The sequence below is a fragment of the Lycium ferocissimum genome, chromosome 9 (assembly GCF_029784015.1).
Source record: "Lycium ferocissimum isolate CSIRO_LF1 chromosome 9, AGI_CSIRO_Lferr_CH_V1, whole genome shotgun sequence".
Classification (NCBI taxonomy): Eukaryota; Viridiplantae; Streptophyta; class Magnoliopsida; order Solanales; family Solanaceae; genus Lycium; species Lycium ferocissimum.
The window spans coordinates 35,469,289-35,486,033 of NC_081350.1; the positions used below are offsets into that span (position 1 = coordinate 35,469,289).

The 16,745-nt window shown below is 34.8% G+C and overlaps 2 protein-coding genes across 2 annotated transcripts; both read right to left on the bottom strand.

Moving 5' to 3' along the window:
• Positions 1-764: 764 nt before the first annotated feature.
• LOC132030460 (lysophospholipid acyltransferase 1-like) lies at positions 765-7,939 on the bottom strand. Its single transcript, XM_059420103.1, has 8 exons — positions 7,486-7,939; positions 6,125-6,180; positions 4,761-4,981; positions 4,245-4,650; positions 3,797-3,882; positions 1,416-1,479; positions 1,224-1,336; positions 765-1,134 (listed from the first exon to the last, which is right to left on the bottom strand). Exons 1-8 carry the CDS (start codon positions 7,788-7,790, stop codon positions 994-996), a joined length of 1,392 nt encoding a protein of 463 aa, XP_059276086.1. The 5' UTR covers positions 7,791-7,939; the 3' UTR covers positions 765-993.
• A 5,208-nt stretch (positions 7,940-13,147) lies between these two features.
• On the bottom strand, positions 13,148-16,369 carry LOC132030461 (F-box protein PP2-A12-like). The gene is made up of 3 exons (XM_059420104.1): positions 15,914-16,369; positions 14,892-15,010; positions 13,148-13,830 (listed from the first exon to the last, which is right to left on the bottom strand). The coding sequence occupies exons 1-3, from the start codon at positions 16,223-16,225 to the stop codon at positions 13,407-13,409; spliced, it is 855 nt and encodes a 284-aa protein (XP_059276087.1). The 5' UTR covers positions 16,226-16,369; the 3' UTR covers positions 13,148-13,406.
• Positions 16,370-16,745: the final 376 nt, after the last annotated feature.

Sequence of the window (16,745 nt, forward strand, 5' to 3'; positions counted from 1 at the left end):
TTGAATCTAAGGTCCGAAAAGATAGCAAAAATGTGAATAACATTGACATGAAATTTCAAATTGATGACTGCACAATGCTGTCCCACCGTTTTGGTTGCTGGTCAGGAAGTGAATTATTCATATATTAGAACCAGCATAACTAGCACCATGTTTGGTAACACTTTAGTCGCTATGTATAAAATTCAACACACCAAGTACGGTGTTTGGTTATCAATTTATAATCTCACATAACTAATACATGTATAAGTAATGAGAGAATCTACGTATTGTTTTTTTTTTTTTTTTTGCAGCGTAGAAGATGGAATAACTAATACATGAATAAATAATACTACATGAATAACTAGACCATGCATAACTAAATCCTGCCTATCTCCTGCATAACTTCAACCAGCAACCAAACGACCCCTAAATTCACACCTTCGATATCTTACACTAACCGCAAGAGATAAGCTTTAACCTGTTTTTCCAGTGAACATATGTTTTAGGTTACAGTGAATCAGTTCATCATATCCAGTCACCTAGCTAGGAGATGTCACATTTTGAAGGGAACGTCACAGGAAAAAAGAGGTACCATAGCAGCCCATTTCTGTCTATTTCCCCACTGCTTCAACCCCACACCTCCTGCTGCAAGAATGGGAGACAGGGACAAAGAGTATGCTGCTTCTTTTTCCTTTTCTTTATGAATAAATAGCAGCATTGTTGTTTCTTGTGAAGCCTTTTCCGGAAAAGGTATACAACCAACAAACTAAAAGTGACTATAAACATTGAATGCAAGAACAGGACTGGATTAGATAGTAGCATAAACAATCATTTATCAATTCTTGTGGCCAAGAATTTGCCAATAATTATACAGTTGGATACATGACTATCAGTGGCCAGTTAATTGAAGGAAAAATGCTACTTTCTCCTATCCTTCTCAAACTACGTGCTCTCCAGCCATCGAAACAGAATACATAAGAATATAGGCAACAATCTCAAGAAACTGGCTTGGACTCACTCTACTTTCCTAGCTTTAGATGTCGCAGGTCTTGGAGGCTTAATTACTTTACTCAGCAAGATGAGTACAATTGGTATAATTGTTCCAACATAGTATACACTTCCGTAAGCAGTAATAGTTTCGTGCAGGCTTAATACCTGTAAAACATGAGAAAAGACTATGATTAGTGTTTGTCGAAGACAATTGGCTTTAGAGTAAACATCATTCCAACATATATGTGACTCACCATGAATCCAACAGCAGAGTAGTTTAGAACCAGCAGTGTGTATGCAAAATTCATCAATACCAGTATCTTCTCAAAGATACTACCTTTTGTAGCTTGCTGCCACCTGTAAATGACTGCTCATATACAAAACAAGATTAGGAAAAGAAAATCAAAGTTAAATGAGTCTGATCGAGTAGGTAGCCAGTTAAATACCTCTTGATCCAGCAATCATCAAAGCAGATTGTACAAAGAATATGATGTACCCAGGATATAATCCCTGTAATGTAACAGAGCGAAGTACACCATTAGTTTGACAGCCAGACGAACTAATGGATGATAAGTGGAGGGTGCAATGTCAGAGAAACATTTCAGAAGAGCATACATTTCTTTTTATTGTTCAGAAGAGCATAAATTATGACCATAATTAAATATGTAGATAAACATGAGAATTCAAAATGTCAATCAATTAGCATGGTGTATAAGAAAAAGTGGTAGCAGGTACACAGTGAATTAATAGAGGTGCATAAGTTGGTCAATACACCGCCGCTAATAAAGATAAAAAGAAAATACTTATTCCACAGCTACTTCTTGAAATTACTAAGTTTGGGAACTGAGAAACTAGTTCTGAGAAGCATAAAAGTAGGTCAATTCTTTTTCCTTAGAATGGACAACCGGCATGTTTGCTTGCTATTGTGAGTTTCAGAATAAAAAGAAGTTTGCTTAGAAAGACAATGTCGGATGAGCATAATCTGGTCAAGATCAATAGGCTTTATGTAAATTAAATGAATAGCAGTAAAGATAAGAATGCAAGGGCATGTATCTTATCTTGGAAATATAAAAAATGTCCTTTTGGAAAGGCGAATAACTATTTTGAGACACTGAAAAGGGGCAAACGAATACTTAATTAGAGGGGAAAAGACTACAAAACATAAAAAGAAAATGGTCAACTCACAAGGAAGATACCCTTTTTTAAAACGGTGGTATTTCGGCTATTTTGTGCGTGTCTCAACTATCCTACCGGGTACCTGCTATCTCCTTTCAGCACAGGTACCAGGTAACTCCGTCCATTAACGTTTATGTGAATGGGCATAAACCACTTAGTATTTTTTGCTTATGCTAGGATTTGAACCTGAAACCTCATGGTTCTTCTCTTGTTCATTGACCACTAGGCTTGGTACCACAAGGAATAACTTAAATAGAAATTCAATATAGGCCATCAGAATGCTCAACCCATTTGACCAGAAGTTGTGAATGATACACTACAGATCCAACTCTGGTTGGTTTTACGAAGGACCTAAACCAAGGCTGAAAACTGTAGGAAATTTCTCATTACCGTCAAATTGATGTAGGGAAAAATTCTCAACAGACACAAAATCGTACTCCCCTAGCCCAATCTAATGCTTCACAGCAAAACAGTTTCCCTTGTTGGCACTTTGCACACCCATATACCCAGCTGGAATTTTGCCATGCCCAAAAAAAAGGTGTCTTGTATGTAAGTAAGGGTAGCAAACTTCGAAATTATGTGCCTTGCCGTATATTAGATATGTTAAAGTGTGCAACCATCTCATCTAAAAGCTTAAGCTGTTAGAGAGAGAATACGTTTATTTACGTAATTTTGTTTCCAACACACACTCGCACGTGCGGACCTAATTATTGTTTATGGACCAAACACATGGAAGTTCTTTTATTGTTATTTTTTATAATTAGTGGTGGTGAGACTCGAACTCAGGACCTCTGCCTATTCAACCCAATAGTTGGTTCATGAGGTAAGGATTGCCTAAGATCGTAAAAGGAGAGAAGCAATTCATCCCTCAACCAATGTGGACGCAGTCGACATCTGGAGAGTGGATAATATAAGATAGGGGTCCAAGATTTGGCAAACCAAGAACTGGGATGGGTCTGGCTCTAATACCATAGTAAAGTTTGTGACCATCTAATTTAAAAGCATATATTGTTAAAGAGAACACAATTTTTATTCTTAATTTTGTTTTCAACAAGTTAAAGTATAGGTATGCACTGATATATAAGGAACTCCTAGGTCCACAAGATCAAAGTCATTCATGGTATTGCTTTGGGATAAACATAGTTAGACTTGCTGACAATCCTCAATGGTTTCAGCTGTAGCTGATGGAACTTTACCAAAGGCGTTGGTTTTTCCTCATTGTTACTCGAGGCAGGGCACTGAAAGAAGTGGAAAGATGTCTAGCTTCTAAGAAGTAGATTAGACCAACCCAAATTTTCTCACATTAAATTCCTGCTGGGGTAGCAACACTTTGCCAGAAAACAAGAGGATAGGTCACAACGCTGGAAATAAAGAGGGAAAAGGAGGTTCAGCCAAGACCAGGTAATCAATCTAGTTAAATTAGATCACAGTGGATTCTGATAAAGTTCAAACACATCACAATCGCAATGAGATGTCGAAGGGTATCCTCTTATTCTTAAAAGCGTTGTACAAAGGACAGTGTGTAACATCTAAAATTTCAAGCCCAAAGAATGGAAAAGAATATAATAAAAAAGCTGAGATTGCTCATGATAATAGAAAAGAATCTAAATCTTCAGTTTGCATGCTGTATGGTACTAAAGTATCCACTTACATGCCATACGGCGCTGACAGTTTGGGTAGCCAGCAGCTGGAAGAAACCAGGCTTCCTCCCCTTTTGTATGAGCCTCTCATATACATCTGGAGAGCAAAAATGTAAATTGAATAGAGATCTGATTGTATTCACATTGACGTGAATGGTGAACCAAACTAATTGTAAGCGTTGATGCCTAAAACCCTATTATACTACCAATAGTTTAAAATTAGTATCTCATGATAAACTACTAAAATTCAATGTTTGCCTTGTCGAGCAAATAATCTGTCCTCAAAATAATGCGTCAGCATCGAAACGAAATACACACAAAACAACAAAAACCTCCCTTCTACGTAATGTAAAGTTTGCTCATACTACCCATTAGCCAAAATGGTTCTACTAGTCTAATAGCTTTACAACATTGAAGCTTGAGACACCTCACAAATGAATAGAAGAGAGGTTCACTTACAGTGCCGCAGCCATGTGCTGACTTGAATGTTCCATACAAGTGGTAACTGAACTGAGCTCTTTGCTAACTCAACACCCAATACGTCAACATTTTTTGCACGGTCCCAGCGTGGTTTTGGCGGAGAAGAGTCTGTCCAACCACTGAAACCCAGTCCAGATATGATTAAAGCAGATTCAGAGATTGACCAGATAAAATAATATTTCCACCGGGCAGTAAAGCCAGCCATATATTGGTAGCCCAATCGTTTGAAGAAACCCCATTCGTAGTATACTGGATCAGTGAACCTGGTAAGTGGGAAATGAGGCACCAGATAGAGATACAACCCCATACATATAGCAGCTTGAAGAAGAGCCCTTAAAGTTGACCCAAAAGGTGAAGGGTTTCCTTTCTCTGAAGGTTTCCATATCTGAAAGGAGGAAGAAATTGAGTTTATTAGTTGTATGAAACTATTTCTGATGAAGTAGTTGCAACGGAATTCAAAGTGAATGAAACAATACAATGATGATATTAGCTTACTCCTTTTCTTTCTGTCCATTCAAGGTAATCTTTCATTTCATACACTGGACCTGCAAAATGACTTCCACAACAGAGACAATAACCAATGTACTCAAGTAATGTTGGCAACTCGAGCAAACGATTTTTCTTCTGAGCCTCACGCAAATCTTCCTCTTTCAACAATCCGTCTTGGTAATTAATCACACATGAAATTATTTTCAGTGTTATCACCATTAAAGCTCCTACAAAATCGGAGGAGAATATAAGATTAGATTTGGATTAGCTAGAAATCTAGAAACATGAGAACTGAACTTTGTAATTGTGAGTAGTCTAGCAATAAGAATAAACGTGAACAACATAACAAGATACCATTCTGAAATGAAATCATATAACAAAATTGCCATTGCTCCAAGGATGATCTAAAATTTTTCACCAATCTTGCAACAAATCAGCTCACTGCCACTATTAATTTGTGTCTACATCTTGCCGCTAAATGACGGTCATCAATTGTTTGAACCTTAGAATCAGTAGATCTTAATGACGGAAACCAGTCAAAGTCCTGAACTCATCACAGTAGAGGGTCTAGTTTCGTGAAACTAAGTGGACCTCCTCTATTTTTTTTAATTTTTTTTTAAATCGACCTCCACTCTAGCTTAACATGTCATTACCAAACCTCATCCTCCAAAAACCTTTTGAGGGACAATGATGTCCGAAAAACTTTCATAGATTTATTTCCACTTTAACCGTCTACATTATATATTTCCTAAACACAGTAGCAAGAGAATTAAAATGAAAAGAAAAGAGAGAGATAGAAAAGTTATTTCCCAACTAGAGACACCTAAACTGAAGTTATCGTCAACCTAGATACCGGTAAATATAACCCATCAGAAGGTTTGGAAAAGCCTGACAAAGTTAATTAGTGATAAATAGGCCTAAGTTTTGTCCAATTATGGCTGCAGCAGTTCCACCTCAATCAATGTATGGCTGAGCCTACTTTCTTCTCTGTGATTTGTTTAGTTTTTAAGTACATGTAATTCTGTTTCCAATTAGTTTCCCTCTTACTGAATCAATAGCATTTTCATCAAAGTTGCAAATTTTGACATCGTTCAAATCAAACATTGATATGAGAGGTATTCAGATGTTTCATAAAAGGTCGACTTTGTTGCTAAAACTGGAGGGCAGGTGTAGCGACGGACCCTTAAATCTACGTTAGTTCTCTTAATAAGTAAATTTCCAGCTGATTCAGAATGCATTTGTCGGTTCATATCAAAATATAGGGATTGAATACATCAATGAAATAGGGCCAAGAGCATGATTCTTATAAATGTATTACATTCAATAGAAAGAAAAAAAAAGGCAAGGCCAAAGATCGAGCCAGTGCTTACCTGTAGCATCGATTCCTCCTTCCTTCCATGCATCCCCACTCATGTAGTATACATGGCTGCAAGTTGTACCAAAAACTATCAAATATCTTAACGGAAAATGAGAGTTTTCCATCAGATAGTGATGCAAAACTTTCGGGTGGGGCGAGTTGGACTGGGTGGTCAGGTATTAAGAGTCTTTCTACACTGGAATAACAAAACTATAGAGGAACCATCAAAAGCATCTAACCCAATGAGGCCACCTATGACAAATTTCTACTTTTTTCAGTAGCTTTGCATATTAGTGTACCTGCATTTTATATGACAAAGCTTCCTTGAAATTTGTATTATTTGAATCAATTTACAAAGCGCCATCCCTCACATTTACATGAACTTGCAATAACATCCCAATGTCATGAATATACAAATCCTAGATGAGTACTAAAACAACTAGTTAAAACATAACCGGGGTACATAACCTGCCATCTTAACTTAGATTAACCGTCCAACTTTTGACACACGAATCAAAAATCACGCTTTCGAGATTTTAAATCCTATTATTTCAAGTTTACCAACCAATGAAACCAACCCCGATGAGAACACCCATGGAAGGAATCAAGAACTTTTTTTCCTATTAATAAAATGGTCTTGTGTGCTCCTAGACTAATTCGTTGACCATCCTATTACAACCCATTAACGCAATTGTTGGGTAAACCTGTCAATTGTCTCCACTGTCTCCGCCTAGTTTAGGAAAGATGAACTCACGCTAAAGGGTCATCTGAAACACCCAAGGGTGTGGCCCAGTGGTCAACGAAGTGGGTTGGAAACCATGAATTCTTAGGTTTAAATCCCAGCACAAACAAAAACACTAGGTGATTTCTCCTAATTTGTCCCAGCCTTAGTGGACAGAGTTACTTGGTACTTGTTGTTGGTGGGAGGTGGCATGTATCCTGTGCAATTAATCGAGGTGCGCGCAAGCTGGCCCGAACGCCACAATTATGAATAAGAAAAAACTAAAGGGTCGTTCGAATGGAATTATTAAGAAAAATTGTCTCAGTAAACAACAACAACAACATACCCAGTGTAATCCCACAAGTGAGGTCTGGGGAGGGTAGGATGTACGCAGACCTTACCCCTACCTTTGTGTTGTAGAGAGGCAGTTTCCGAAAGACCCCAGTACACAACCTGTAATATTTATCCTGTATTTGGTTCGCATTTTGTAGTATAACATGTAACTTAATCTAAGTATTATACTGAATACAACATAATATTTGCATCAACAATCCATGTATACATTAGCATAACTAGTGGGTAATCCAGGTGAGATCTACTGAATAAAACGAGCTTTATGATTTACTAATTCCAACAAAGAAAACGAAACGTACCATCCAATAAGATATCCAAAGGCAGCAACATAAGCAATGATCCCACAATAACGTCGACAAAGAACCATAGAAACATAACCCAAAAGCATAGGTCCAAAGAAGTGAAGATTCGACGAAAACCCAAACGACAAATACGATAAAACAGCACCAGTAACGGCGGCGTATAGGTGTTTACCAACGGCGGTTGGGACAAACCGGTGAACGAAACTCACCGGAATAGTTGTAACGAAACAGAGAAGAAAACGGAGTACTGGAACCGATACTCCGATCGTTGATGCCATTGAGTCCATTTCCGGTAGACCCATATTGGATCGGGTCGGGTCGGGTTGACTTGGGTGAAGTAAGTATAGTTGTGGAAGTTATTATTCTGAATCTTGGCTTCAGAGCCACACTGAACAGAAGAAATTGAACAAACTAAAATAAGACAAGTGACAAGTAAACAAATCGGTCCCTTTGTTGTGACATGTGGGATTACGTGGAAGGGGACATTTATCTGCAACTACCTGCTATAAATGTACACATGAGGAATCTTAATCCTTTTTTTTTCATCGTACCTTTTTAACCCGATTAATTCGACTTCACACGAAATAATTTTATTGAGTAAGTACGCTTGAGAATATATGCAGAAACTTTTTTTAAATTTAAGTCACAAGTATTTAATAGAAATATTTCAACCATTTAGATGGTCAATCAGAACAAGATAAAGTTTGAATATTTAAATTAAATTTATTGCAACTTAAAGAGGTTGTGGATGTATTCAGCTTATTAATTTCAACGTACTAATATCAACCTACCTAATAAGCTTCCCAACTCATTTTTATTCATGTGATTAATTTGAATTCGTGTTGAAATTGTTTAACTTAAGGAGTAAAATGCTTTCCATCAAAGCAAATTCATTTCAAAAACCCAAACTTGAACCGTCTGAACAAGAGTTTCTGAACAAGAGTATAGGAGTATATATCACCATCCAACCACAACATTTAGTAATAGATGCAGCTTTCAATATTATCATCATTTTAAAAAAATCCTCATATTAATAGTATAAAAGAATTTTATATAACCGACTCAATACATCTAAATATTATTTATTTTTATTATATTAAGATTAAGCAGTCTTAATTTGAATACATATATAGATATTAAGAACGAAATACTAAATAATTAAGATAGCGTCTTAATAATATTAAAATTTTGTTATAAATATTAATCATTCATATCTATTCAGATTCATTAAGTGACTATGAAAGGAAAAAAATGCACTTAATGTTTGAGATTTGCGACAAACGTATTATCTTCTTGTTGCTACTATCTTCTTCTTCTTCTTTTCTTCTTCTTCTTTCTTTTTTGTTCTTACCAATCACTTTGAAGAGTCACACATCAGTAATGAGAAGGGTACTAATATGACCTTGGGTAATTCTCACCTCTTAAGTAAGCTTTTGGAGTGAGTTAGGCTCAAGATCTATTTATTTACAGTTACTGCTATTATCACAACGGATGTAGAGTATGATTTACAATTTCATCCAAACTCATATGATTTACAATTTCATCCAAACTCAATAATTTTTGTTTGAATCTTATATATGGGCTAAAAAGATTTCCTAAATAATATATTTTGAACTCACTAAATCAAAGTCAATTTTAATATTTCGAACTCAAACTCACAATAGTCAAATCTAAAACTATTTCTCACCGTATCACCCTGCCTAATAAGCTTCCCAACCATTAGCCAAACTTGATCATTGGTAACGAGATACCATGGAACAATTTTTTTCGAGCTTATTAAATTTAATTACTCTAGTACTCAAATGTATCTTCGTATAGTTACAACTTAAAAGTCACGCAGATTTGATTGGTAAACGAGACTGCTGATAATTAGATTGAGTTGTTGAACCGCTAAACTTTTCAATTCTAGAAAGCAGCAAATATTTGAGGCTCATAACTTAAATCATGTAAAGAGCATGTAGGATGAACGCTAAAGTCGTAGCTCCTCTGTCTTTATTAAATCATTTATGAATGATGATTAACTCACTTTATTACCTTAGAATTACTCCTATCAACCTATGAGAGTATGAGGTGAGGCCTTAGGGCAAATATGTTCTTTGTACCTAACTTTATAGAGGGACAAAATTCCTCTACCATTTTTATCCTCCGACCCTCCAAATATATTTCCATTAAAACGTGAAAATTTCTCTAACAAGATTAAAAATATTTGATCCTTTAGTTCTGGGGTGGAGCTAGAACACACCCTATTGGTTCAGGGGAACTCAATAGATTTAATTCCGGACCTTAAAAGAATTTAGTATCAGATATCTATAAATATTCGATTATAAATTCCACATTATATATTAATTTGATATTGTTGTTGAAAGTCATAAATTTCAAATCGTAAATTAGCATATACTTCCTCCATTTCAAAATAAGTGATGTTTTTACGTTTTTATTTTGTTTTAAAATAAGTGGCGTTTCACAAAATTAAAAAAACATTAATTGTTTTCTTTCAATTTCACTCTTATTTAATAAGTACTAGAGTTTTGCATAATCAAGAAACCATTAAAGAATTATTTCTTTTTTAAAGGTATTTGATTAAGGATAAATTAGTCAAAACACTTATTATTTTCTAAAAGTAAGTAATTTTCTTCAGGGGTATGTACAAACTAAAAACATCACTTATTATAAAATGGATGTTTTTGTACAATTACCACTATTCTCTTTTAGTGGTACCTCGAAATCATCGAATGGATACCTCGCAATCATCGAATGGGTCTTGAAGTTAGGAAACAATAGCGCATTTAATAGTCTATATCCTATGTACTGTCATACAAATTCATATGCTGTATCTTTCATTTATTGACGGATTTGTCACCAGCCAGTCTCTTTGATGTTAATGGCCAAATTAATACTATCGTCTAGAAGCCTCTAATAACAACAAACCATTATATGGCTGCAATTTATGATGTGACTTTTTCTTAGAAATACTCAATATTACTAGCGTAGCTCTAATCCCATACTCAATTTTTTTTTCCTTGTGACACCCCAAAGTAGAATATCGTCAGTGCAGTGTCATTTTTACGGACTTCGTGTTTTACTTTTTCATATCTCTTGATTTGTCTTAATAAAAATTCTGACTCTGTCACTCACTAAAACAATCACTATGCTTTTTCAACTTTTAGGGATCGTTTGGTAGGTAATCAAAATTACTAAAATAATCACTATGCTTTTTCAACTTTTAAAATAGTGTAGAAGATATCCCATCTCTTTTGATGGGATGCATTTTATTATTGTTTTGACTCGTATAAATTTATACCTTCTAAAAAGCTATAAAGTTAGTGCAGGAATTATCCTCCGCCCCATAATAAGTGTCACTTTGATGGGCTGAAAAATATTTATTTCATAATAAGTGTCACCTTACTCTAAAAAAATCAAATGTTATTCTTAAAATTAATCGCATAAATTAACTAATTTTTTCAACTTTGCCCTTAAAAAAAATGGGAGTTTCTTTATTCAAGAAACATTTACTCCTACTAAAGTGAACGTGTTGGAACTATCACTGTTGACTCCTTTTCAGTTTTTGGAACCCAACAATTGTTCACATTATGTGGAATTTCTTTTTTCATTATTGTATTATATTTATTTCAACCTATAAATACTAGTCTCTTCTACTCTAATAAAATCTTGAATGAAATTTACTCAAATTGCGACATGAAGAGAGAGTTTAAAAGTCAAGGTAAAGTTGAAGACATTTTTGGTGGGAAGCTAAATGATGAACACAAAATTCAAATTTTGTAAAACCAGAATGGAACTTTGGCTCCAATATTTTAAGTTGAAATTTGGCAGTTCTTATATTAGCCGTAATTTCATAGGCCAAAAGTTGGATTCACAATGTCAAATTTTGGATTTCACGTGGAAATGAAAGTTTTGGCTTATGGAAGATAGGATTAGTAAGAGGCAAAAGAAGTAGTAGTACTCTAAATGATGATTGTTGGATTCTCAATGTCAAAAGATGGACTACTTGTGCATGCTCTAATCATCAAGAGGAAAAGGGTAATTTGGTAAACTTCACACTTCATTATTGGTTTCTTAATATGCGTGTTTTTGGTAAAATGACACTTATTATGGGATGGAGAGAGTATAACTTATGGCTTTTGGCTTATTTTGACTATTTTGAAATAAGTGTTTAAAAACACTTTTTTATTTTACCCGAACACTACAAAAGTGCTCAAAAATCATTTTGTCGTAAAAGCACCTAAAATAAGCCAATCCAAACAGGGCCTTATTATCTTCCTCACAAAGCCAGGCAAACAAAAAACGAAGAGAAGTGAATATAGGGTTATCCCGGCTAATATGTGAATAAGAGTTGCTTGCATTACTACATTTATTCTTTTACTTACAAAGCCAAGCAAACAAAAAAATGAATATTGGAATAAATTGTTTTCTTGTTTAACTATTTGATATTTGAAACTTCACTGACAGGACCAAGTCGAATTCGCATCGAATAGGCCACAGGATAAATTGCTTCTTACAAGAAGTTCTCAATTTTTAAAATTTGAACTTGAGACTTATGATTAAGAATGGCAGGATCTCAATCATTTGACCATATCTCTCAGTGGTATTTACTCGTGGGCTGTGTACTCCACAACAAATTCTAAAAGGTTTATATATAAAGAGAAAGAACTAAATTTCAATTTTAATGTCCTTTCTCCAATTAGCTATGCATGAACTAACAAATCTCCAAAATGGTATTTTAGTGTTTACACATCAATCGGTGATAAAACGACAACCATCGGTATTGCGGCTTTGAATAGCCTTCGGAAACTACTTCATGCCCATAGATCCTTAATCCTATATGTTGAAAAGTCATGACTACTGAAACAATTGCTATAAGGAAGACTCTTAAACGTGCTATTAGTATGAATGAAAGAAGGTAAAGATTTTATCTAACACTAAGAATATTATTGATATGATCAAGAAACAATGTGACGACAAAACTGGGGTGTGAAGATATTCGAAAGCTATCAAGCATGCTTGATCATGTGAATTTTGTATCTATGTTTAGAAGTTTGAATAAAATAACTCATAGTTTAGCTAAATTTTATATTTTCATCGAAGAAGATCTCTGGGGAGACACAAGGTTTTTTCCCAGTTCGGTTGTGTACAGGATACTAAAAATACATTTGAACTTTGTAATTTGTTGATGCAGTAGTATAACATGACTAGTTTCGGAGAAAGAGAAGTTCTTTCTCCAAGTGCAAATCGAATTTTCAAATCAGAATTTACTATCAGAGAATATTTAAATTCAATAAATTCAACATTGATTAAAAAAAAAAAAAATTTAAAAAAAAAGGCAATAAATTCACTTTTCCAGTTATCCGTGTAACCATACGGCCTCTCGTTTCTTTCTTTCTGCTTTAGGCACATTCTCTAACATGTTGTCAACTCTCTCTTATACAAGATAACCCGATCAACGTATAGTATCAAACAAAAATTATCCTCATGTACATAATCACATAGTCTTATTTAGCATCAACATCAAGTGCAAATAAATATTTCTTCTTTATTATCACCGTTCCAGAAGGACCAGAACCACTTTTAACCTATTGAGCTACTGGATACTGACCTGCAAAATTATAAGTCCAGGAAGTATCAACACAAAAACGTAGCACTCTTCTTCAGTAAAGCTGATCCAATGTTGTTTCTTTGACACTTATAAAGATGAGAAATACACAAAAATAAGTGTCTAATGTTAACAGAAGCTAACAACTCATTACAATGAACGGATAAAATGCCCGTTGTTCACATTTTTACACAATTACCTCAGTCTAATATATGATTATCCCTTAATACTAACCACTCAAAAAACTATGGATAGCACTAGAACTATAACTCTTAAAACACTTCCTCTAGAGAGACAGGTAATCAGCAAATCAAAAATTCTGCTTCAACCTCTGTTTAAACTCTACTGGACATATCAGTACAGAATCTACGCATAGTCCACCTTTAGTATGTGTACAATCGATCTGAGTCATCGAATATTTAACTTTCATTTGTTTTACCAAACCCGTGACAACAAAGTCACCGACATGGTGGTACTTCCATATTCCAGGTTCGTTTAAGTAACATTGGGTTGTAGCTTGTTGACCGTCTGATGTCGACAGCTGAAACCGCACTGGTTTTTTATCCCACCCATGGACATGCTCAGAGTTGCAGACTCGGCGTCCGAATCTCCGAGAGGCACGCCCTACTTGCAGTCTGAAGAATATGCTATAGGACCCAACGGGGAATGGGAAATCGACCTCTCCATCAACTTCGAACCACCAGATTTGTTGGAGATATGCAACGGACTTGAATCTGCGGGGAAGGAGAGGAAAAGAAATTATTTTGTGTTCTCTATAAGGATGTACAAGCTTTCTATACAAGATTATAGCAATGCAGTAAGAAAATACATTGCGCAATTCATGTATGCCAGTGTCTAGCCACCATTAAACCAAGAAAATGTACAAGAAACACAGATATATCTATATGTTCATTCTCCTTTACTTCTACTTTCAAGAATGAGCAACAAAGATTTCCTCAAAGCAGTCATCAACGTATTACGATTAAGACATCTCAAGAAAGGTAGACTCTCTGCTATGCTACCATTACGGGAAAAAAAGAAGGTATGGACTCTGCTTCCCCTATATAGAACCAGCTTACGTGGGCCTCTGCTATTAGACCAGATACCTGCTACTTGTCATCACTCATCAGCACAAGTACCAAGTAACTCTGCCCACCAAAGCTTATATAGAAAATGAATTTCACGATTATTCCATAAAGCTCACTGATTTAGGGTGAATTAAGAGGCAATATGAGGAACCTTACATCACATCTAGCGGGAACAATATGTAGGCTTCATAAGGCTTTATGAGGTAATGGTATGATTCGGTCTATGCTCCAACCCCTCCTCCGGCACTTTTGTATAAGTACAATGCGCGTACTAGTGTTAAAGAATCTTCCTGATTGGAATTACTAGATAAATCATGTGGACTAATGTTTAGTTTGTTCAGCTAATGTCGGTCATTTTCCAGAATGAAGAACTCCTGGAACAATAGGAGTCTCAAATACTCAATTGACATCTAAAAAGGCTAAGTAATCATTAGCAATTTCTATCTGGAATATAAGATTACATTAAACAACTACAGTTTTCACACTTGAAACCAAGCATGTTAAATAAGAGTTCACAGCTAGGCAAGATATATCGTGAAACAAAAGAGCCTTTTCTTGAGAGGATTTAACTGGAAAAAATTGCCTTGAACAGGCAAACAATTGGATTTGATCACCAATCTAAAAACACATACATCAATAATCACACACCTACAAACAACCAATTTACCATCGCCAAAAGCATAAGCAAAACAATATCAAATCCTCACCTTGATTCATCTGTGTCAATCCGACTCCAATATCTCCTATCATCAATGCCCGTTATCGTCAAGCCAGTTGAAGATATAGACATACAAACTCTTCCAGTTCTCTTATCTAAACATACTCTCTGCACATATCCCACAAAGCAATAAAACCATCAAACTCATTTTCCACCCTCAAACAAATTATCAGCCTTTACATTACTTCTCAAATTTTAATCCTACAACCTTAATTACTACTCAAATTTAATGTTGGCACTTTAACAACTACTCCTCAATACCAAACTAGTACAGATTCCCTAGTAACCAGTACAGTAATTTTTATTTTCAGGAAAAAATTTAACCATGTTTTGCAAAATTAGGTACACAAATTGTTTCCACCCTGAAATTATGAGCCTTTAGATTACTTCTCAAATGTTAATACTACTACTACTACAGCCTTTAAATTACTACAATCTCTCTTGATATTTCTTGTTATCTCTTGATATGAAAATAAGAGAGCAGCACCCGTATTTATAATAGTATAAAACCTACTTTAACTCAAAACAAAACACCTATTCCTATATTAATTTGACTATAAATTCTAACTAGACATGAATTAAAATATCAAATCCTAACCAATTATTTACTACACCTTTGAATTATTATTTCCAACAAATACTACCACTTTAACAACAACACTTCAGTACACAACTAATACAGATTTTACTACTTCATGGTACTAATTTGTATGTTCAGGAAAAGATCCAGAGGACACAAAAAACTAATGATTTTTTTGATAAATTGAGTACACAAATTATGACCCTTTAGATTACCTACCAAATTTTCATACAACTACTAATATAATAACACCCCAAAACCAAACTAGTACAACTGATTTCCTATTTAATGTAATTTTTTACTTTCAAGAAAGAAAGAAAAATCCAAAGAGAATCAAAAAAGGGGAAAAAGATTGAAACTTTTGAATAAATTGGGCACACAATTAATATCTTAAAATGAAGATTTTAGCATAAGAGGGATAAAAATTGTACCTTTGTGCTACCATCAAAAGAATTGGGTCGACAAAGCCTAGCATAAATATCTCTTTTACACAAATTGTTAGGAAAATTTTGGACCCTTTGAATAATAGAATTATAATTCATTGGCAACTTAGATTCCCACACAAAATCAGCAAAAGAAGCACCTCTAAAAGCCTTATTAAGCATAGATAATTTACAGATCTGAGGTGGGTCCATATATACAAGAACTGATGCTACACAACTCTCTGGTAAATCACCAAGACCAATATTATTTTGCTGATTAACAGTAGTGGATGAAAACAATAAGGATAAAGAAGAACCCATGTTGGGTTTTTGTTAAAATTAGAGAAAAAAAAAAGTTCAATTCTTGAAAATTGGTTCAATGGGAAAAAGATGAAATCAAGAATTGGGATTTTTATGGGTTTTAAAGAGAGAAACAGAAAGTGTTGGGAAAAACAAAATAAAATACAGCTGGATGTGGAGAGTGGGTGACATATATATAGAAAAATAGATGGTGACTACTTTTTTTTTTTTTTTTTTGTGTTTAATTTTTTTATTCTTTTTCATATATTTTGTGTCTGTTGGATTCTGTAGGAAAGAAAGAAAAAAGAGGAAGACAGCTTCAATCAAGGTGGGGGTGGTGGGGAGTGCGGGCAGGGGTGGTGGGGTGGGGTATGTAAAGGATGATGAAATTAGATTAAGGGAGAATCTAGGAGTTGTAGTAGTAGTTGGATTAGTTTGAATAAGTTGGAAATTTGAAAAATGAAATGGATAATTAGTACACTTGTAAAGGTTGATTGAATAATCATGATAAAATTTGACTATGTTTGGATAAGTAAGAAAA